Genomic DNA, 25,000 nt, shown 5'->3' with positions numbered 1-25,000 from the left:
TATAGTTTTGTCTTTCGTAGTCAAATTGAGAACAAAAATACTGTAATTGAAAAAATCAAAGTGGAGTGTAATTAAATTTAAACTGACTCAGTACTTCCATAACCTTTAAGGTGAAGTTAGTTGTGTTACCAGTTAGTTGTGTTATATATAGGGGTGTAACGATTTGTTTAATAAATTATTCGATTCAATATTTGTGGTTGCCAATACGATTCAGGGACGATATATATATTTTTTTTACAATGATACGATCCGAAACTAATCAGTGTGCTGGAATCGGTTAAGTAACATTTTGGCAAAACTAATCCAGCAGTGTGACTGTGAAAAAAATACTGGACACTGCAGGGGAAGTTTTCTATATTCCTGTTATTTCTTGTAAGGGAATTATGTACAGGTAAAAGCCAGTAAATTAGAATATTTTGAAAAACTTGATTTATTTCAGTAATTGCATTCAAAAGGTGTAACGTGTACATTATATTTATTCATTGCACACAGACTGATGCATTCAAATGTTTATTTCATTTAATTTTGATGATTTGAAGTGGCAACAAATGAAAATCCAAAATTCCGTGTGTCACAAAATTAGAATATTACTTAAGGCTAATACAAAAAAGGTATTTTTAGAAATGTTGGCCAACTGAAAAGTATGAAAATGAAAAATATGAGCATGTACAATACTCAATACTTGGTTGGAGCTCCTTTTGCCTCAATTACTGCGTTAATGCGGCGTGGCATGGAGTCGATGAGTTTCTGGCACTGCTCAGGTGTTATGAGAGCCCAGGTTGCTCTGATAGTGGCCTTCAACTCTTCTGCGTTTTTGGGTCTGGCATTCTGCATCTTCCTTTTCACAATACCCCACAGATTTTCTATGGGGCTAAGGTCAGGGGAGTTGGCGGGCCAATTTAGAACAGAAATACCATGGTCCGTAAACCAGGCACGGGTAGATTTTGCGCTGTGTGCAGGCGCCAAGTCCTGTTGGAACTTGAAATCTCCATCTCCATAGAGCAGGTCAGCAGCAGGAAGCATGAAGTGCTCTAAAACTTGCTGGTAGACGGCTGCGTTGACCCTGGATCTCAGGAAACAGAGTGGACCGAAACCAGCAGATGACATGGCACCCCAAACCATCACTGATGGTGGAAACTTTACACTAGACTTCAGGCAACGTGGATCCTGTGCCTCTCCTGTCTTCCTCCAGACTCTGGGACCTCGATTTCCAAAGGAAATGCAAACCAAACCAACCCAAACCATCACTTGGTGCCATGTCATCTGCTGGTGTCGGTCCACTCTGTTTCCTGAGATCCAGGGTCAACGCAGCCGTCTACCAGCAAGTTTTAGAGCACTTCATGCTTCCTGCTGCTGACCTGCTCTATGGAGATGGAGATTTCAAGTTCCAGCAGGACTTGGCGCCTGCACACAGCGCAAAATCTACCCGTGCCTGGTTTACGGACCATGGTATTTCTGTTCTAAATTGGCCCGCCAACTCCCCTGACCTTAGCCCCATAGAAAATCTGTGGGGTATTGTGAAAAGGAAGATGCAGAATGCCAGACCCAAAAACGCAGAAGAGTTGAAGGCCACTATCAGAGCAACCTGGGCTCTCATAACACCTGAGCAGTGCCAGAAACTCATCGACTCCATGCCACGCCGCATTAACGCAGTAATTGAGGCAAAAGGAGCTCCAACCAAGTATTGAGTATTGTACATGCTCATATTTTTCATTTTCATACTTTTCAGTTGGCCAACATTTCTAAAAATCCCTTTTTTGTATTAGCCTTAAGTAATATTCTAATTTTGTGACACACGGAATTTTGGATTTTCATTTGTTGCCACTTCAAATCATCAAAATTAAATGAAATAAACATTTGAATGCATCAGTCTGTGTGCAATGAATAAATATAATGTACAAGTTACACCTTTTGAATGCAATTACTGAAATAAATCAAGTTTTTCAAAATATTCTAATTTACTGGCTTTTACCTGTATACATGAATTATGGATACAAACAAGTAAACAACAATTAAAGGCTAATGCATTTACATCTTATTTAAATAAAGTGCAACCAACACTTTAGGTTGAATTAACAAGAGGAAACCTTTTCTGTTCCCATCTTCAACATTCAAACATGGTTTTTTTTCAGTAAAAGTATACAGTAACCAACATCTTAACAGTAGATTTACCTGCTAAATAAAGTTCCCCGAGCCGAGCCGGCCATACATTATTTGTTCTCTGCCCTGGTGTTGTCGATGAAGGACAGCGTACCAGGTGTGTGGAAGCATGTATGCTCCTTCATCCCTTCCATCCATCTCTTCTATGTACAAACCCCGTTTCCATATGAGTTGGGAAATTGTGTTGGATGTAAATATAAACGGAATACAATGATTTGCAAATCATTTTCAACCCATATTCAGTTGAATATGCTACAAAGACAACATATTTGATGTTCAAACTGATAAACATTTTTTTTTTGTTGCAAATAATCATTAACTTTAGAATTTGATGCCAGCAACACGTGACAAAGAAGTTGGGAAAGGTGGCAATAAATACTGATAAAGTTGAGGAATGCTCATCAAAAACTTATTTGGAACATCCCACAGGTGAACAGGCTAATTGGGAACAGGTGGGTGCCATGATTGGGTATAAAAACAGCTTCCCAAAAAATGCTCAGTCTTTCACAAGAAAGGATAGGGCGAGGTACACCCCTTTGTCTACAACTGCGTGAGCAAATAGTCAAACAGTTTAAGAACAACATTTCTCAAAGTGCAATTGCAAGAAATTTAGGGATTTCAACATCTACGGTCCATAATATCATCAAAAGGTTCAGAGAATCTGGAGAAATCACTCCACGTAAGCGGCATGGCCGGAAACCAACATTGAATGACCGTGACCTTCGATCCCTCAGACGGCACTGTATCAAAAACCGACATCAATCTCTAAAGGATATCACCACATGGGCTCGGGAACACTTCAGAAAACCACTGTCACTAAATACAGTTCGTCGCTACGTCTGTAAGTGCAAGTTAAAGCTCTACTATGCAAAGCAAAAGCCATTTATCAACAACATCCAGAAATGCCGCCGGCTTCTTTGGGCCCAAGATCATCTAAGATGGACTCATGCAAAGTGGAAAAGTGTTCTGTAGTCTGACGAGTCCACATTTCAAATTGTTTTTGGAAATGTTCGACATCGTGTCATCCGGACCAAATGGGAAGCGAACCATCCAGACTGTTATCGACGCAAAGTTCAAAAGCCAGCATCTATGATGGTATGGGGGTGCATTAGTGCCCAAGGCATGGGTAACTTACACACACCATTAATGCTGAAAGGTACATACAGATTTTGGAACAACATATGCTGCCATCTAAGCGCCGTCTTTTTCATGGACGCCCCTGCTTATTTCAGCAAGACAATGCCAAGCCACATTCAGCACGTGTTACAACAGCGTGGCTTCGTAAGAAAAGAGTGCGGGTACTTTGCTGGCTCGCCTGCAGTCCAGACTTGTCTCCCATCAAAAATGTGTGGCGCATTATGAAGCGTAAAATACGACGGTGGAGACCCCGGACTGTTAATGTTAATGTCTAAAACAAGAATGAGAAATAATTCCACTTTCAAAGCTTCAACAATTAGTTTCCTCAGTTCCCAATCGTTTGTTGAGTGTTGTTATAAGAAAAGGTGATGTAACACAGTGGTGAACATGCCCTTTCCCAACTACTTTGGCACGTGTTGCAGCCATGGAATTCCAAGTTAATTATTATTTGCAAAAAAAAAAATAAAGTTTCTGAGTTTGAACATCATATATCTTGTCTTTGTAGTGCATTCAATTGAATATGGGTTGAAAAGGATTTGCAAATCATTGTATTCCGTTTATATTTACATTTAACACAATTTCCCAACTCATATGGAAACGGGGTTTGTATTTCTATCTAGTGAAATGACTTCTCCTTTGCTGCCAGTTCGTCGTTGTGTTCCGGTCAGTCGCGTCCTTTGTGGCTTAAAGTTGAGTTGAGGTTTTATATTATCGTGTTGTGTCATCTGTCTTTGTTGTGGCTTTTGCAATTGTGCTGTAGCTAAAAGTTGTTGTGTTGTAATTTATGATATTGTCTTGTAGCGTTTGCGTTTGTTGTCGTGGTTTCTTGACCACCTGGGCCAGGGGTCGGCAACCCACGGCTCTAGAGCCGCATGTGGCTCTTTAGCACCGCCCTAGTGGCTCTCTGGAGCTTTTGAAAAAATGTATGAAAAATGGAAAAAGATGAGGGGGGACAATTTATATTTTTTGTTTTAATATGGTTTCTGTAGGAGGACAAACATGACACAAACCTCTCTAATTGTTACAAAGCACACTGTTTGTATTAAACATGCTTCACTGATTCGAGTATTTGGCGAGCGCCGTTTTGTCCTACTAATTTTGGCGGTCCTTGAACTCACCGTAGTTTGTTTACATGTATAACTTTCTCCGACTTTCTAGGACGTGTTTTATGCCACTTCTTTTTCTGTCTCATTTTGTCCACCAAACTTTTAACGTTGTGCATGAAAAGTGAGTTCTGTTGATGTTATTGACTTGTGTGGAGTGCTAATCAGACATATTTGGTCACTGCATGACTGCAAGCTAATCGATGCTAACATGCTATTCAGGCTAGCTATATGTACATATTGCATCATTATGCCTCATTTGTAGCTATATTTGAGCTCATTTAGTTTCCTTTAAGTCCTCTTAATTCAATTTATATCTCATGACACACTATCTGTATGTAATATGGCTTTTAATTTTTTGCGGCTCCAGACAGATTTGTTTTTGTATTTTTGGTCCAATATGGCTCTTTCAACTTTTTGGGTTGCCGACCCCTGACCTGGGCTATTTGCCATTTTTGATTTGATGACGCATTATCATTAAAAGTGCTAAACTTCTTATAAAGTGTGCTGTTCTTAAATCCAATATTTTCCTTTTACTAGTACTGATAAAATCGATCGGTTGCCAAGCAAACTTGTCAAACACAGATCGATTTAGTTGAATGTAAGGAATATAAATCGATGTATTGATTCATTCTTTGTGTCTTAGCCTCTCTTCTGGAATAGTTCCAGTAGAGTTTAAACATGCAGTGGTACGACCTCTACTTAAAAAACCCAGCCTCGACCCCTCTCTCCTCTCTAACTTCAGACCTATCTCTAATCTTCCATACATTTCCAAAATATTAAAGAAGGTTGTCTACAGTCAGTTGTTGCCCTTCTTAGAGGATAATGGTATCACTGAGCTGTTCCAGTCCGGTTTTAAAGCCCTCCACAGCACAGAGTCAGCGCTTCTAAAAGTTTTTAACGATATCCTCCTGTCCACTGATTCTGGTAAATATGTTGTCCTGGTGCTTTTAGATCTGTCTGCTGCGTTCGACACCGTCGACCACGCCACCTTAATCACTCGTCTTGAGAACTGTGTGGGCATTAAGGGCGTCGCCCTCAACTGGTTCCGGTCGTACCTAACCGACAGGAGTTTTTGTGTAAAAGTAGACAGTTTTATGTCGTCCACAGCTCCTTTACCACATGGGGTCCCCCAGGGCTCAATCCTTGCCCCAATTTTATTTGCGCTTTACCTTCTCCCCCTTGGTTCTATTTTTAGGAAGTACAGTATTGCATTTCATTTTTATGCCGATGATTGCCAGATTTATTTTCCCATGGCACAAAATAACACGGTTCAACGTCTTATTGACTGCCTGCACGACATCAAAGTCTGGCTTTCAGCTAACTTCCTGAGCCTAAATGAAGATAAAACAGAAGTTATGTTGTTCGGTCCAAGTCGCTCTCCCTCCCCCAACGTTGACCTCGGCACTCTGACCCCGTATCTCAGCGACTCTGTCACAAACCTGGGGGTAAAGTTTGACTCAGATTTTAAATTCGAAAAACAAATCAGCAGCGTCGTTCAAAAAAGCTTTTATCAATTACGCCAAATAGCGAAAGTGAAACCGCTTCTATCAAGACATGATCTTGAGAAATTAATCCACGCTTTTATCTCTACTCGTCTTGATTATTGTAATGCCCTGTATGTTGGCATTAGCCAGGCCTCCCTCGCCCGCCTGCAGCTCGTGCAGAACTCTGCTGCTCGTCTGCTAACACAGACCCGCAGACGTGAGCACATCACCCCTATTTTAGCGTCCCTTCACTGGCTCCCTGTGCGTTACCGAATACATTTTAAACTCCTTTTATTTGTTTTTAAATGTTTAAACAACCTCGCGCCAACCTATCTCTCCGACCTCCCTCAGCCTTACTGCCCCACCCGATCCTTAAGATCAGCCGATCAGCTGCTGTTGACGGTCCCTGACACAAGGCTGAAGCTTAGAGGTGACAGAGCTTTCGCCGTTGCTGCCCCCAAGCTCTGGAACGACCTACCCCTGAGTGTTAGACAAGCCTCCTCTCTTCCTGTTTTTAAATCTCTCTTAAAAACATACTTTTATTCCATGGCTTTTAACACTGAGTGATATCCATCCTGCAATGGCGCCCCATAATACACCTGCTGTGATCCTGTTTTTATGTTTTTATGTTTTTATTAATTCTATTTTAATTATTTATTTTTTATCGTGTTCTGTTTGTGTTGTGTTGTGTTTGCTCGGTACTCGTTTTATCTTTTAACCTGCTCATTGTACAGCACTTTGGCTACCCCTGTGGTAAATTTTAAATGTGCTCTATAAATAAAGTTGATTTGATTTGATTTGATTTGATTTACATCCCTATAGTTACAAAATGTTACCTTAGTTTAAGGTCAATAGTATTTAGCAGGTGTATCTGAGGTCAGGAACTTAGAAAAGCATTTATTTCTGGCACATCATCCCATCAGTAAGCATCTAATGCGTGGAGCTGTTTTGGCTGCCATGATGGTGCTTGGACTGGCTTCAAGGGCATCACTGGAGGAGATAAACATTCTTCAGGATGAGGGAAGTGAGCCAATTGGTTTATCAATCACAAACAAATAGCTTATTTATAGTTCCAAGGATGCTGCGTGTGTTAATCCTTCATTTTAATATCACAAGGGATCATATTTGGCCTGATGACATTTCCGTTTAGAGATGATTGGTCAGTCACTTCATGTCACACAACAAGCTCTGCGCTAATAACAGTATCATAACCCGTTGCAATCTTTTATAGTTCAGGAGGAAGATCAGGACATTCATCCTGACAATGTTACGGTGCAATCATCAGCAACCATGCTTTATTTATTTATACCATAGAGATTTGATTCCATGCAAAAATAAACATGACACAGAGTTATACTACGTAAAAAGGTGCCAGTGTCAAACACAAACCGGGCCAACTAGCTCATCACTGGTCACATTTTTGCAAATGATTGGTTTATTTTTAACACCAGGCAACGTGTGTTTAGGACAGCTGTTTTCTTCGAAGTGAGGAAAAGAAGCGCTTTGTTTGCCAACAAATACTACATTAGGTGCACCTGCGAAATCGAACGACAAGCAGATGTAGCATTGACAAACATCAATCAAAATGCTCACTTCAATATTATTTGAGCAATATGTTTAATATTGTGGTGTGCAGTAGTGTAGAACTGCAATACGTCATAATGAGGCCGGATTCTAATATGTTGTTATCGATTTGTGCAGGTGTGCCTATTTTAAAAGATAAATGTAAATCTGTTATACTCAAGTAATTCCAATAATAAAAAAAATAACAAAAATGGTGGAAAGAAGCAGATCTAAATACTCTTCACCATGTCTCAGCAATTACTGATAAAGTATTTTGTTCACTTTCAGTAATTAACACGTAATATGATTTTAATAGTGTAATATTACTATAATAAGACCCCCCATTGAGTGTTCTTGTATTCATTATTTTTTCTCCCAATGTACAAATAATTTTTGATCTTTTCAACCATTGTTATTTGTATTAAAATTATTGCTACATTAAAATGACTACTAATAATCATGATAACAAATCAAATGAATATAATTTATACTATAGTTTTTTTCTGTACTGAATGTACTATCCCTCCGCTATACCACATTTTTTGTGTCTGGTTGCTACTCAATATTTTGAGTAAAAATAATAATAATATAAGTATTATTGTTATTATTAGTATTATTTACTATTATTATTAATATTTATTTTTGTCATTATTACTACTACTCCTATTAATAATGTGTCAAAATAATACTAATATAGCTATTATAGTTATTATTAATATTCTTATCTTCTTCTTCTTATTATTAACTTTATTCAATATTACTACTACTAATAATAATGATAACAAATACAATGAACATAATTTATACTATAGTTTTTTTTTGTACTGAATGTATTATCCCTCCGCTATACCACATTTTTTGTCTCTCGTTGCTACTCAATATTTTGTATCACTAACATTGTACTACTACTCCTATTAATAATGTGTCAAAATAATACTAATATAGATATTCTAGTAATTATTAATATTCTTATCTTCTTCTTCTTATTTTCATTATTATTATTAACTTTATTCAATATTACTACTACTCCTATTAATGATGTGTCAAAAATAATACTAATATAAGTATTATTGTTATTATTAGTATTATTTACTATTATTATTAATATTTATTTTTGTCATTATTACTACTACTCCTATTAATAATGTGTCAAAATAATACTAATATAGCTATTATAGTTATTATTAATATTCTTATCTTCTTATTATTATTATTAACTTTATTCAATATTACTACTACAACAAATAAAATGAAAATAATTTATACTATAGTTTTTTTCTGTACTCAATTTAATATCCCTGTGCTTTACCACATTTTTTGTGTCTTGTTGCTACTCAATATTTTGTATCACTAACATTGTACTACTACTCCAATTAATAATGTGTCAAAATAATACTAATACAGCTATTACAGTTATTATTAATATTCTTATCTTCTTCTTATTATTATTTTCATTATTATTATTAACTTTATTCAATATTACTACTACTCCTTTTAATGATGTGTCAAAAATAATACTAACATAAGTATTATTGTTATTATTAGTATTATTTACTATTATTATTTATTTATTTTTGTCATCATTGCTACTACTCCTATTAATAATGTGTCAAAACTAATAGTAATATAATTATTATTGTTATTATATTTATTATTTACTGTTATTAGTATTTTTAATATTATTTATTTTTTCATTATTACTACTACTCCTATTAATAATGTGTCAAAATATCAATAGAAAGTAAGTGTATGTGCAGCATGTACATAGAAATAATGTAATTTAAATGTTCTTTAACAACATTTTCTAGTAAGCATACAAATACCATCCTTGGACATTTTTTCCTGATACAACAAATGCTTTGGTGTTCTATAGTGGCGCCTCAAATGTACAACATGTTGTGCAGTGCATGTAAAAAAAATATGATAAAAATTAGTCATTGCAATTTGACCCTTAAATTGCACTTGGCATATAAAGTCATGTTAAAGTACAAGCCTGTGAAGTTAGTTAAGCGCATCTTTTGCCGTGTAAAACAACACAAATGAAATCCCACCTGTCTCCGACCTCGGCGTGTTGGAGATGGTTTTGTCAGTGTCAGGCATCTCGACAGTTTCCCACTCAGCAGAGCACAGTGACGACTCAATGTCGCGCTTTTATACTTTTTGATAGGCCAACAGAGGTGATGTGGGGTCATGAATTGGCCCATCTGATCAGAACGATGTAACCAGAGTCTCGTTGTATATGGTTTTCTTAAAAAGGCCTCATAAATGCTTGGAAGATGGCCTTGTGGGCTCCCGCCAAAACAACACTGTCCTCACACCCACCCCTGTGTGGCAACACCGACCTTTGAACGTGGCACTGTGACAACGTGGAGGACACTTAGAGCCTGATTTACTATGATCCAAATACCAGAGGTGTGGACTCGAGTCACATGACTTGGACTCGAGTCAGACTCGAGTCATGAATTTGATGACTTTAGACTCGACTTGACAAAATGTAAAGAGACTTGCAACTCGACTTAGACTTTAACATCAATGACTTGTGACTTCACTTGGACTTGAGCCTTTTGAATTGACATGACTTGACATGACTTGCTACTTTCCCCAAAACCCAAAGATGAAAAAGTTATTCGGGAGCGCTTCGTATTTGTCATTGTGTACTTGTCTATCAGCGTTGCGTGTGTCAGCTGGTGTGCTCTCAGTACAACAGCCAATCAAATTAGATCTACTTTGTTTTCATCACACAGCATTCATCCAATCAAATTGCAGGACAACCAACGAAGAAGACATGTCCAAACCACACGCCAGTGAACAAAAAATGATACCTAAAATAATTTTGTTTGGGTATAAAAATTACGAGGTGGTCAACACAAAACGGTTTGCAGTATGCAACACATGCGGTTCCAAAATTACTGATGGAGAGGCAACAACTTCCAACTTCGTCCGGGATTTGAAGTTGCACAAAGAACGGTAAGTTTTGAATGTAAGATAACGTTTATTGGCTAAGTAACGTGACTTTTATTTGCTGTGTAGTTAAATCAGTGAGGCTGTAAACTCACTGCTAACGTTATAACGTTATTGCAAACACGGGAATCTGTTGCAGTTCACTACCTTATTCATACTTTTTGTTCAGTGATTTTTTTTAAGCAGGGTTACGTTTGTCAATATATCACACGTAACGTTAGACGGCGGTCAGCAGCACCGCGTATTTTAGCCACCTAAAAAAAGACAAAAATAGTAAAATAAAGGTCAGTTAAAATGTATACTATATTATGAATATGTGTACCGTTTTAGCTAGCTTTCTGACATACTGTTGGTTGTTTACCTCAGTGGTCCCCAACCACCGGGCCGCGGCCCGGTACTGGTCCGTGGATCGATTGGTATCGGGCCGCACAAGAAATATATATATTTTTTTCTTTTTTTAATTAAATCAACATAAAAAACACAAGATACACTTACAAGTAGTGCACCAACCCAAAAACAACTCTCTCCCCACTTTTGTTCTGGGCATTGAACATGAAGACTTTTCCTTCACTGTTCCGAGTGGCCATGAGAGTCTTGGCAGTGCCTGCCTCCAGTGCTCCAGTGGAGCGAGTTTTCAGCCATGGTGGCATCATACTACGCCCCCATCGTGCACAAATGACTGACAGACTCTTGGCTAATTTGGTCTTTTGCAAATGCAATGCAGCATAGGGCCCTGACATATAAAAAGTACAACTTTTTTGTTATGTTCACGTATATGTCATGTTTTTTCAATGTTAACACTTTTGTAAAAATAAGTACATTTGCATTTTATTTTTCAATGTGTTTGTTCTGTAAAGGAATGAGTTAATGTTTAAAATGACTGGTTAATAGTGCTATTATAAAGTGCAATGTCAGCACAATTTTCTTTCCTGCAATTTAAAATGTACTTGTTTTAATAAATAAATACAGCGTTTGAAAAGCATACACAATCTGTGTTAATATATTAGTCTGTGGTTAAAAGGACTTGAAAGGACTCGAAACTCAAAATGCAGGACTTAGGACTTGACTTGAGACTTTCCAGTCTTGACTTTGGACTTGACTCGGGGCTTGCCTGTCTTGACTCGGGACTTGACTCGGACTTGAGGGCAAAGACTTGAGACTTACTTGTGACTTGCAAAACAATGACTTGGTCCCACCTCTGCCAAATACCACATGCTAAACAGCGTGTACTATGAGTGGGCATGTTGCGTGTGATCTACTAAAACAGGCCGCCTTATTTAAATGAGGATTTTGAGTGAATGCAGGGTTTTTACCACGGAGACGATCATTTTCTGTACATGTGTGTGTGCGATGTGTAGGACCAGCGGCACACATTTATAATCGGTAACACCTTTTCTGAAACTCAATCTCGACAAAAGAAATATGTGCACACTGACACTTCATTCTGTGCTCGAGGCCGTAGATCGCATCACCAGCGCATTCGGGTGTCTGGAATGACTCAAACGCAAGAAAATGCACAATGAAAGATGTCTTTTCTTGTAGGAGATAGACTATAGCAGGGTTGCCCACACTTTTTCAGCAGGCGAGCTACTTTTTAAATGACAAAGTCGAGGTGATCTACTTCATACTGTCATCATCAATCAATCAATCAATCTTTATTTATATAGCCCTAAATCACAAGTGTCTCAAAGGGCTGCACAAGCCACAACGACATCCTCGGTACAAAGCCCACATACGGGCAAGGAAAAACTCACCCCCGTGGGACGTCGATGTGAATGACTATGAGAAACCTTGGAGAGGACCGCATATGTGGGTAACCCCCCCCCCCCCCCCCCCCTCTAGGGGAGACCGAAAGCAATGGATGTCGAGTGGCTCTGACATAATATTGTGAGAGTCCAGTCCATAGTGGATCCAACATAATAGTAAGAGTCCAGTCCATAGTGGGGCCAGCAGGACACCATCCCGAGCGGAGACGGGTCAGCAGCGTAGAGATGTTCCCAGCCGATGCACAGGCGAGCGGTCCACCCCGGGTCCCGACTCTGGACAGCCAGCACTTCATCCATGGCCACCGGACCTGTGCCCCACCCCCCTCAAGGAAAAGGGGAGCAGAGGAGAAAAGAAAAGAAACGGCAGATCAACTGGTCTAACAGGGGGGCTATTTAAAGGCTAGAGTATACAAATGAGTTTTAAGATGGGACTTAAATGCTTCTACTGAGGTAGCATCTCTAATTGTTACCGGGAGGGCATTCCATAGTACTGGAGCCCGAATAGAAAACGCTCTATAGCCCGCAGACTTTTTTTGGGCTCTGGGAATCACTAATAAGCCGGAGTTCTTTGAACGCAGATTTCTTGCCGGGACATATGGTACAATGCAATCGACAAGATAGGACGGAGCTAGACCGTGTAGTATTTTATACGTAAGTAGTAAAACCTTAAAGTCACATCTTAAGTGCACAGGAAACCAGTGCAGGTGAGCCAGTATAGGCGTAATATGATCAAACTTTCTTGTTCTTGTCAAAAGTCTAGCAGCCGCATTTTGTACCAACTGTAATTTTTTAATGCTAGACATAGGGAGACCCGAAAATAATACGTTACAGTAGTCGAGACGAGACGTAACGAATGTTTTGTTTTGTTTTGTTTTGTTTAGTTATTGGACTCTTTAGTTTCTGGCTTTTCACTCCCTTGTCTTGTTTCCATGGTTACCCATTAGTTTCACCTGTTCCACGTTTGGACTCATTGTGCACTCTTGTTTGTCACCATAGCAACCCATTAGTTTTCACCTGCCCTCACGACTCACGCACCTGTCTTTAATCATGTCACTATTATTTAAACCCATTGTTGCCAGGAAGTCTCCCTGGCGACGTCATACCCGTCACAATCTGTATACCTCTGCGCACTTCATGCCACGTCCAAGTAAGTTTTTGTTTATTAATGCCACAGTTAGTGTTTTTGTTTCATTGTTCATAGTTTCTGCTTTTGTGCAAGTTTTGTGTTTATAGCCAAGTTTTGTACCTCCACTGTGAGCGCCTTTTGTTTGTTTCTTTTTTTTGAGTGTTAAAATTAAATATGTCTTCACCTTCACGACATGTCTGGTCCAAATCATTTGCACCACGGGAGAACAAACCACGCCATAGTCCAAGTCCGGACACATACATATATATATATACATAAATATAATTTTTTAAATTTTTTGCCGTTTTTGTTCACATGTAAAAGGTGTACAAAATACATACATGTTTGACATATTGATTCCTATCTTTCATGAAGACAAGAATATAAGTTGGTGTATTACCTGATTCTGATGACTTACATGGATTGTAATCAGACAAGATTCACAGTAGTGCTGACAACTTCCACATTTTCGATTTTACATCGTGGAGGAGAGAAAAAAGTCCTCCTTTCTGTCCAATACCACATTGAAGTGGTTGGTTTTGGCGTCCTGTTTGTCCAGCTTCTATACTCGTTTTTTTTACACTTTACAAGAATACATTGACGGCAAGCTAGCTTTCGGAGACTCTTATTTTGTTAGCGCAGGCAGCATCGAGCAGGACTTTTATTGTGAAGACAGGAACTGTGCGGTCAGTCTTTAGGCTTTTGACGGCACGGTTGGAAAAAAAACTGTTTCTCGCCTTCTTGACCGTCTTTTTTTCCTTCACACTGAGCTCGCCGCAGCCAGCGTCATCTCGCAAGATCCTCGGGTGCCTTGAATGTCAATTAAGTAACGTCATAGGGAAGATTTATGATCGCTAATTTTTAGGTCTATTTTTTTCAATGCCTGGCTGGTGATCGACTGACACACCCTGCGCGATCGACCGGTAGCTCGCGATCGACGTAATGGGCACCCCAAAAAAAAAATAGAACGCCGATAGACACCAAAATGCATCAGTTGAATTTGTTTTCATCAGCAGCTGTACGATTATAAAAGGAAATTGCTGAATACACAATATATCTAATATTTCTTGTTTCTGATCATCCACTTTGTTGGCACACAAACGTCTGTCTGTCAATCAATCAATCAATCAATCAATGTTTATTTATATAGCCCTAAATCACGAGTGTCTCAAAGGGCTGCACAAGCCACAACGACATCCTCGGTTCAGATCCCACATCAGGGCAAGGAAAAACTCAACCCAGTGGGATGACAATGAGAAACCTTGGAGAGGACTGCAGATGTGGGGGACCCCCCCCTCTCTAGGGCGACAGGTGCAATGGAAGTCGAGTGGATCTAGCATAATATTGTGAAAGTCCAATCCATGGTGGATCTAACATAATAGTGAGAGTCCAGTCCATAGTGGGGCCAGCAGGAGACCATCCCGAGCGGAGACGGGTCAGCAGCGCAGAGACGTCCCCAACCGATGCACAGGCGAGCGGTCCACCCCGGGTCCAGTATCTGGACAGCCAGCACTTCATCCGTGGCCACCGAACCTGTTTCCCCTCCCTCCACGAGGGAGAGGGGGGGCAGAGCAGAAAAGAAAAGAAGCAGCAGATCAACTGATCTAAAACGGGGGTCTATTTAAAGGCCAGAGTATACAAATGAGTTTTAAGATGGGACTTAAATGTCTCTTCAGCGTCCCTTTTATCAGCGCAAGCACTGATCCTGCAAACACGTGCTCAATAAAACGCAAAATAGTGCTCGCAAAACAAGGATGAGTGTTGATAAATCACATTGCGTGTGCTAAATAATTATTTTTGCGAATTATCCTCCCATTATTGTAGGCGTTTTGATGATCAGCATAACATTTTGTGTATGAATGAAGAATGGATTGCACGCCTTATTATGTTCACATTACAGACATAATCCATCTTCTGCACATTTAATAGATCAGCTCTGCGTGAGCGATCAGGTTTGCACGTGTTTTAGTACATGCAAAACCTTTAGTAAATCAGGCCCCAACTGTACCATTCATGCTGAATGCTCTCATCCTGCTTATTAATGGAATCCCACCATTATTTTTGTGTGCCGATCCAATATTGATATCGGGTAACGGGCCGATATCAGCAAAAAGCAAGTATCAGACGATATTGGCTCGCATCTAAAATCTCCGATTTAAGCTCCGAAACAAGCAGCCCTGCAGCGTGTTTACTTGTGCAAAGCTGGGCAGCCAACATCTAAAAGTTGGTCTTTTCTTGTATTTCAGTCAAGTCGTTTACAAAAGGTAAACATGGTAGACTACAGGCTAGTAGGAGCGAGCAGCTACACATCAGCTAAGCGCACTTTAGCACACATGCTTACATAATAAGCGTCCACAATTGAACAATATTGCAAACACGACATGTGTCAACACAAACAAGTATCAAATAATTAGAGTCGCATATTACTTACACATACAAAATCTCCAAGTTTGAAGCATACTCGAATGAATCCAGTAACAAACGTGTCCGCATCATTCAACTTACTGCGTCATTTGCTTAATTTAATGAATGATTGTGACCATTAGGTGTCCACAAAAAACAAATTACCACTCCACTTCAAATGCATACATCTGTCATAGGGGTTAGAGTTTTTCATACCTGCTTTTGTTCTACTCAATCAAGCCTTTTTCTAACCATCCACAGTACAAACTGATAAATGTATGTCCTATAAATCGTGCTGATATTGTATCAGATTAGTATCTGTATCGACCAATACTCAAGGCACCAACATCAGATCGGAATTGAAAACGTTGTGTCAGAGTTAAGTTGTGCTTAAAGAAAACTGCACCGGTAGTTATTATTTAATTGAACTTTTACTGATTGTTTATGGTATCATGTTGCGTTATAGCAATAACACTATTGTTTAAAAAAAAAAAAAAATCATATTTGAACCCGATAGGCGTATTTTATAGGAAGAAAAGAACAACTTTTTGGTTTTATTTGACCTTTTACTCATTTTTCAGCTAGTTGGAATTAAAAAAACATCGAAACATGTTTTTGTCACTTATGTTATATCTTAAATTTAGCTTTTATTAATTATGTAGGTATCATTCCATAAAGTTTGAGCAATAGCCCTATTGTTTATTTTGTTGTTGTTGTTTTTTTAAGACGGGGGGTGGAAGAATATTGTGTTGTTTTAGAGCAGCAATGCTAAAAAAAAGAATACTGAGACAAAAAAAAGAGTACGCTTCTGCTTCTCTTTGTGTCGTATCAATAACCCTAAAGATGTTTAACTACATCCATCCCAAAATCCCTGAGGTAACTAAAAAAACCAAGGAGCGAAAACAAAAGAATGTTACATTTCATGTACATTTTTTACCCTTTTTTTGTAGCTATTATTCTTTGATGTTAGGGCAATACATTTTTTGGTTTTTGCAATAATACCTGGAATCAAAAATAAAGGCTGTGGAGGGGGGCGTGGCCTGCGGCCCTGCCACGGAACAGGGTGTGTCAGGACCGACCTCGAAGACAGCGACGGGTGCGTAGATGGCCTAGGTGGGCCTTGTTATCTAATCACCTGTCGCCTTTATTAGCAGCAGCCGTGACGAGACGAGTAGTTGGAGTTGGAGGTACTGCAGAGAGACGCAGACGGAGAGAAAGACAGTTTGCTGAATAGCAAAAGACTTTGCACTATTTGATGAAAATAAAACAGTGTTATACCCAGAATTCCAGGCTCTCTTGGCAGTGTGTGGTGGTCTGAAGAACCCACTAGACGGCAACATCTACAATGGCTATTGATTTTTATATGATTTAAAGGTCAAATAACTTTTCACAGAACTTTTGGGGATCCTGTGACTGTTTTATGTTACTGCAATCGCCACATCGATTTTAAAACAATGCCTCATCACAAAATGTTTGCTATGTCGACGCTCAAAAAAATTGCATCTGCACATTTCTCGTCACTGTCACAAATTGTTTTCTCGCGTCCTCTCCCATATTTGGCCTATTTTAGCGCAATCATTCTATTGATTTGAAAAGTGGCACACATGTAGTAAAAATGAAAAGTGCTTAAACCAGCACTTATTATTTGGTACTTCGGTCATAAATCCACTGAAGCCACACCTCGGGACTGTTTAATGTTACCGCAATAATCCTATTGATTTTGAAATGATACCTGATTGCTTGAGACAAAGGTCAAAATTAGACATAGTCGTGCAGCTACTGTATGAAACCTATTCGTTTTGGGTGAAGAATGGACCGACCCAAAGAACGTATGTAGCGGTAAAGTCCTATACTATTACTGCTACTGGTTGCCGAATATAACTGAAGCTAGTTTAGACGTGTGCAGCTGGCTAATAATTGATGTCCAGAATTGTGTCCATGTTTAACACACATATTTATTAATATACAGTCACGTAAATCAAACTCACTTGGTAACAAAAACGGAAAATAAACGGGAACAAACAAATCATAGCCTGGCACAGTCAAAAACTGTTGCGCCTCCACTCAGCAACACCTGAGCAAGATCCCAGCCCCTCCCTAAGTAGACTGGCACTTGGCCTTGAGCCAACCCCTTTAATGACGTCATACATTTGACGGACAGAAACAGTAAATGGCTCTAACACACCAGCCCCTAATTGCTACTGGCGTGATGAACAGAGCAATTGAATTAAAAATAAATACATACAAATAGAGCCATAACACCAAAACAAAACCTTTTTTCTTTGGTTTTCATGTTCCCTTTTGCAATAATGCAATTATTTTACTCCATACCTTCACATAGAAGGCATATCGTTATTGGTCTTTCGATTATGCTCGTTTTGGTTTGCAGACAGAGCGTACAAGGCCTTTCCTATCAGGAAAGGTTACCAGTATTCTTCTAAGTATCCAACTTCCTCTTGGTGCTGAAGCATCCTTTTTCATTTGTCCACGTTTGTCACTCTTGTAGCAACGGTAAATACTCGCGAATCCACCTTTTCCAAAAAAGGTCAGCGATATAGACTCTGCCTCCATCTTCTCTTTGAGTACAGATCCTTTTTTTCTTTCTGCTTCCAAACTTTGAGTCTTGCTTTTTCCATTTCTCTCTTTTCCTTCTCCTCGTGTTGCTGCTGGAGAAGTGTTTGCTCCAAGCCTCTTTGTCTTTCTAGCTTTAGAGCTCTCTCTCTGGCCAGAGCTTGCTCTCGCTCTTCCTGCTTTTTGGCCAAGCCATGTTCTCTCTTGCCTCTCCTTTTCCAAAGCAAGTTTTTTCTCCCACTGCAAAGCTTTTCTTGCTCCTCTTTTTCAATGCGGAAGCTTTGAGTCCACTCATAGGACTTTTGGGCTGATCGTGTTCCGCCAATGTTCTGGTTGGTAAGCGGTTCCTCCAACCTGTTAACGATGGTGTGGTTAACAGTAACTGTGGGGCTCCCATTATGCTGGTTGTTGCCTTGTATTGGCCCATTAATTACCCACCCCAGTAGGGTTCTGACAGCATAGGGTCCGTCTCCATGGCTGTTAATCACCTCCCATGGTTCCATTAACTTGGAGGCGTTAGTACCAATTAACAGAGCCATATCTGGAGCAGTTTACCAAAGGACAGCCGAGAGATTTGGTGCGCAGTTGCCTCTATATGCCTACAGAGAGAGGCTATGTTACAGCAAAACGCCTACTAAGGGAACACTTCGGAAATCCTTCAAAAATAACAGCAGCCTACCTGGACAAAATCATGGTTTGGCCAAACATCAAGTCTGAGGATATAAAAAATCCCCAAGCTTTTGCACTCTTCTTGCGAGAATGCTCCAATGCGATGGAAGAGCTGCAATACTTGGACGAGCTCAATATTCCAGCTAGCATGAAGATGCTCATACAAAAGCTTCCGTATAAATTAAGGGACCAGTGGAGAGGAAAAGCAGCTGACATTGTTGACACACACAAGCGACGTGCTTGTTTCATAGACATTGTGAAATTTATTGAACAGCAGGTCAGAATTGCTTCAGATCCTGTCTTTGGTGACATTCAGGACATTCCTCAAAAGACTTTACCGCTACACTTAGTCAAAAACTGTTGCGCCTCCACTCAGCAACACCTGAGCAAGATCCCAGCCCCTCCCTAAGTAGACTGGCACTTGGCCTTGAGCCAACCCCTTTAATGACGTCATACATTTGACGGACAGAAACAGTAAATGGCTCTAACAACGTATGTGTTTGCAGCCATGTGCAAACATGGTAGCGTACAAATATAAACAACCTAAATACTGAACCCTACAGACGACTCACATGACGAAGAGACGACCTGACCCACATGGCCGTCATGTCAGGTGTTTAGCATCCCATTGCTTTCATGCTTGCAAAGCTCACGTGCGAGAGGTTTTAGACACTCCTCTATAGGTGGTGGAGAGTTTTGGCACGCCGACAGTCAAGGCTGTCATGTCCCACTGAGGCTGACCCACTGTGGGACATGAAGCCAGAGTGCCAAACATTACGTACAGCACAGCGACATGCAGAGATCGGGCGCGGGAATGTTTGGAGTTCTTTCTTCTTATCACAAATCACTTGCGCCTTTTGCAACGCTGCTGACAGACGAAGTGATCCTGGATCAAAAACCGTGACCTGCATTTTTTTGTTTATTTAGGACATTTAGACTCTGTGTGTCTTGCCATGGCCTCATATACATTGGATGTTATCAAATAGGTCAAATTGTCATAAACATTTTTTTTGTATTGGATAAATAATTTGTACATTAGTGCATTGATGCTGAGTGCCGAGCAGGGAGGTAATGGGTCCCATTTTTATAGTCCTTGGTATGACTCGGCCGGGGTTTGAACTCACGACCTACCCATCTCAGGGCACAAAACACTTGTACCTCAAATCAACGTCCCCTGCTGAAATGAATTTAAATCAATGCTTGGTCCCCAAAACAGCACAATTTTAAAATGTAACATGTCTTTTAAAAAGAAAAACTTTTATATAAGAAATCATGTAGTAATCCCAAAACCCCTAATTCCAACCCTTAATGCTGAGTGCCAAGCAGGGAGGTAATGGGTCCCATTTTTATAGTCTTTGGTATGACTCGGCCGGGGTTTGAACTCACGACCTACCGACATTTAGACCAAAATTGTGATGCTGACCCCTTTTCAGTGACTAGTAAATTGATAGATGCTGTACACAGACTACTCTAAAATACCTTAGGACGATAAGATGCTTAACTGTATCTACGACGGATACTGCAATACAAAATAGTCTCTCTCTTTTTGATGAAATAACATTAGAGGAACTATTACAGCGTGTAAGTGGGATAAAACAAACAACATGTTTACTTGACCCACTTCCTGGGAAACTTATCAAGGAGCTTTTTGTATTATTTGGTCCATCAGTGCTAAATATTATAAACTTATCACTTTCCTCTGGCACTGTTCCCCTAGCATTCAAGAAAGCGGTTATTCATCCTCTGCTCAAAAGACCTAACCTTGATCCTGACCTCATGGTAAACTACCGACCGGTGTCCCACCTTCCCTTTATTTCGAAAATCCTCGAAAAAATTGTCGCACAGCAGCTAAATGAACACTTAGTGTCTAACAATCTCTGTGAACCTTTTCAATCCGGTTTCAGGGCAAATCACTCTACGGAGACAGCCCTCGCAAAAATGACTAATGATCTACTGCTAACGATGGATTCTGATGCGTCATCTATGTTGCTGCTTCTTGATCTTAGCGCTGCTTTCGATACCGTCGATCATAATATTTTATTAGAGCGTATCAAAACACGTATTGGTATGTCAGACTTAGCTTTGTCGTGGTTTAACTCTTATCTTACTGACAGGATGCAATGCGTCTCCCATAATAATGTGACCTCGGACTATGTTAAGGTAACGTGCGGAGTTCCTCAGGGTTCGGTTCTTGGCCCTGCACTCTTCAGTATGTACATGCTGCCGCTAGGCGACATCATACGCAAATACGGTGTTAGCTTTCACTGTTATGCTGATGACTGGACTCTCACAATATTATGTCAGACCCACTCGACATCCATTGCTTTCGGTCTCCCCTAGAGGGGGGGGGTTACCCACATATGCGGTCCTCTCCAAGGTTTCTCATAGTCATTCACATCGACGTCCCACTGGGGTGAGTTTTTCCTTGCCCGTATGTGGGCTTTGTACCGAGGATGTCGTTGTGGCTTGTGCAGCCCTTTGAGACACTTGTGATTTAGGGCTATATAAATAAAGATTGATTGATTGATTGATAGCATCTCTGAAGCTACACTGCTTGGTGCTATTACTCCCCCTTGTGGCTGTGAGCAGTATTAGACTTGATCTTGGATCTTTGAAGTGACGTCATTGTGACATTTTGGTTTTGCGTTTTTCATTGTGATCTAATTAAGAAAATATATTACGGAGCTTCCCATCAAAAGTGGCACGATTTAACATTTTTGTTTGTACTTTTTTATTAGGAGGGTTGGACTCCGCCAAGGCTGCCCTTTGTCACCGATTCTGTTCATAACTTTTATGGACAGAATTTCTAGGCGCAGTCAAGGCGTTGAGGGGATTCGGTTTGGTGGCTGCAGGATTAGGTCTCTGCTTTTTGCAGATGATGTGGTCCTGATGGCTTCATCTAGCCAGGATCTTCAGCTCTCACTGGATCGGTTCGCAGCCGAGTGTGAAGCGACTGGGATGAGAATCAGCACCTCCAAGTCCGAGTCCATGGTTCTCGCCCGGAAAAGGGTGGAGTGCCATCTCCGGGTTGGGGAGGAGATCTTGCCCCAAGTGGAGGAGTTCAAGTACCTCGGAGTCTTGTTCACGAGTGAGGGAAGAGTGGATCGTGAGATCGACGGGCGGATCGGTGCGGCGTCTTCAGTAATGCGGACGCTGTATCGATCCGTTGTGGTGAAGAAGGAGCTGAGCCGGAAGGCAAAGCTCTCAATTTTTCCGGTCGATCTACGTTCCCATCCTCACCTATGGTCATGGGCTTTGGGTTATGACTGAAAGGACAAGATCACGGGTACAAGCGGCCGAAATGAGTTTCCTCCGCCGGGTGGCGGGGCTCTCCCTTAGAGATAGGGTGAGAAGCTCTGTCATCCGGGGAGAGCTCAAAGTAAAGCCGCTGCTCCTCCACATCGAGAGGAGCCAGATGAGGTGGTTCGGGCATCTAGTCAGGATGCCACCCGAGCGCCTCCCTAGGGAGGTGTTTCGGGCACGTCCGACCGGTAGGAGGCCACGGGGAAGACCCAGGACACGTTGGGAAGACTATGTCTCCCGGCTGGCCTGGGAACGCCTCGGGATCCCCCGGGAGGAGCTGGACGAAGTGGCTGGGGAGAGGGAAGTCTGGGCTTCCCTGCTTAGGCTGCTGCCCCCGCGACCCGACCTCGGATAAGCGGAAGAAGATGGATGGATGGATGGACTTTTTTATTATTTTTTTAAGCTGGGGGAGAAGTTGTGAGACACAAACAAAGACTGTCCAAGTACCACCATACTGACCAACAGTAGAATACAGTAGCGTAGTCGGCCTAAATATTCATTACAAACAAGCATAGGTTTTATTTAACAAGTATTTTTAATCAGTGCACTGTGACATTACACACAGTTTGAACAGTAACATCGTGTTTGAGTATTTAATTAAGTGATTCTTTGGCGTACCACTAGATGGAGCCCAAATTAAGTTAAGTTAAAGTACCAATGATTGTCACTCACACACGAGGTGTGGTGAAATAGTTACTCTGCATTTGATCCATCCCCTTGTTCACCCCCTGGGAGGTGAGGGGAGCAGTGAGCAGCAGCGGTGGCCGCACCCGGAAATCATTTTTGGTGATTTAACCCCCAATTCCGACCCTTGATGCTGAGTGCCAAGCAAGGAGGTAAAGGGTCCCATTTTGATAGTCTTTGGTATGACTCGGCTGGTGTTTGAACTCACAATCTACCGATCTCAGGGCGGACACTCTAACCACTAAGCCACTGAGTAGGTTAAATACCACAGTTTGAGAATCACTGGCTTATAGGTGGGGTGTGTTGTAACTTATGGGTTGTACAGTTCATGTGTGATGATCATTCATAATTTGCATGCTTGATTTAATTGCTGATTAATTGATCTATTATTATTTACAGTTAAAAAGAGTTAAAAAGGAAGTGATTTGATTTATACGTGTATTTGATATTGATTATTTGAGAAACACTGACACTGAATTTAGTTGTTTTCTACTTCATAGCCTAACAAAGGTTAACTAAAATACTGCATGTTCCACAATTCATTGCGACAAACCGGATGTAAAAAAAAGAGCGGGAGCAGGTGCATTGTGGTTGTTGAGATTGAGCATTACGAGCCTACGGGTGAATGAATGAACGACAGATGATAACAAGATAAAAGGGTCTTTTTGTACCGTTTTATATGCCCATTTTTTTCTTATATAAAGTACCTCACCAATGTGCTTTTGGAAGAATGGTCGAACATTCCTTTAAACACACTCCGTAACCTTGTGGACAGCCTTCCAAGAAGAGTTGAAGCTGTAGTAGCTGCAAAAGGTCATACATCATATTGAACCCTATGGGTTATTAATGGACTTCAAGTTCATATGTGAGTCAATGCAAATACTTTTGGCAATATAGCGTATATATATATATATATATATATATATATATATATATATATATATATATATATATATATATATATATATATATATATATACGCTATATTGCCAAAAATATTTGGCATAGTGTGTATATATATATATATATATATATATATATATATATATATATATATATATATATATATATATATATATATACGCTATATTGCCAAAAGTATTTGGCCACCTGCATTGACTCACATATGAACTTGAAGTCCATTAATAACCCATAGGGTTCAATATGATGTATGACCTTTTGCAGCTACTACAGCTTCAACTCTTCTTGGAAGGCTGTCCACAAGGTTATGGAGTGTGTTTAAAGGAATGTTCGACCATTCTTCCAAAAGCACATTGGTGAGGTCACACGCTGATATTGGTCGAGAAGGCCTGGCTCTCAGTCTCTGTTCTAATTCATCCCAAAGGTGTTCTGTCGGGTTCAGGTCAGGACTCAGTGCAGGCTAGTCAAATTCATCCACACCAGACTCTGTCATTCATGTCTTTATGGACCTTGCTTTGTGCACTGGTGCACAGTCATGTTGGAAGAGGAAGGGGCCCGCTCCAAACTGTTCCCACAAGGTTGGGAGCATGCAATTGTCCAAAATGTTTTGGTATCCTGTAGCATTCAAAGTTCCTTTCACTGGAACTAAGGGGCCAATCCCAACTCCTGAAAAACAACCCCACACCATAATTCCTCCACCAAATTTCACACTCGGCACAATGCAGTCCGAAATATATACAGGTAAAAGCCAGTAAATTAGAATATTTTGAAAAACTTGATTTATTTCAGTAATTGCATTCAAAAGGTGTAACTTGTACATTATATTTATTCATTGCACACAGACTGATGCATTCAAATGTTTATTTCATTTAATTTTGATGATTTGAAGTGGCAACAAATGAAAATCCAAAATTCCGTGTGTCACAAAATTAGAATATTACTTAAGGCTAATACAAAAAAGGGATTTTTAGAAATGTTGGCCAACTGAAAAGTATGAAAATGAAAAATATGAGCATGTACAATACTCAATACTTGGTTGGAGCTCCTTTTGCCTCAATTACTGCGTTAATGCGGCGTGGCATGGAGTCGATGAGTTTCTGGCACTGCTCAGGTGTTATGAGAGCCCAGGTTGCTCTGATAGTGGCC

The 25,000-nt window shown here is 40.3% G+C and overlaps 2 protein-coding genes across 3 annotated transcripts in view; one reads left to right on the top strand and one right to left on the bottom strand.

Moving 5' to 3' along the window:
- The window catches only part of LOC133610934 (tripartite motif-containing protein 16-like), a 14,976-nt gene extending 5,423 nt beyond the window's left edge, over positions 1 to 9,553 (bottom strand). Inside the window, exon 1 of the mRNA XM_061967705.1 lies at positions 9,502 to 9,553. Within this exon, the coding sequence (XP_061823689.1) occupies positions 9,502 to 9,550 (49 nt within the window). The 5' untranslated portion in view covers positions 9,551 to 9,553. The remainder of the gene's footprint in view (positions 1 to 9,501) is intronic.
- Positions 1 to 25,000, top strand: part of LOC133610933 (stonustoxin subunit beta-like) — a 460,649-nt gene that overhangs the window by 429,377 nt on the left and 6,272 nt on the right. The window lies entirely within an intron of this gene.

The sequence above is a fragment of the Nerophis lumbriciformis genome, linkage group LG11, assembly GCF_033978685.3.
Source record: "Nerophis lumbriciformis linkage group LG11, RoL_Nlum_v2.1, whole genome shotgun sequence".
In the NCBI taxonomy this organism is placed as follows: domain Eukaryota; kingdom Metazoa; phylum Chordata; class Actinopteri; order Syngnathiformes; family Syngnathidae; genus Nerophis; species Nerophis lumbriciformis.
The sequence above is the reverse complement of the archived record's forward strand: the minus strand, read 5'-3'. Positions and strand labels throughout refer to the sequence as shown.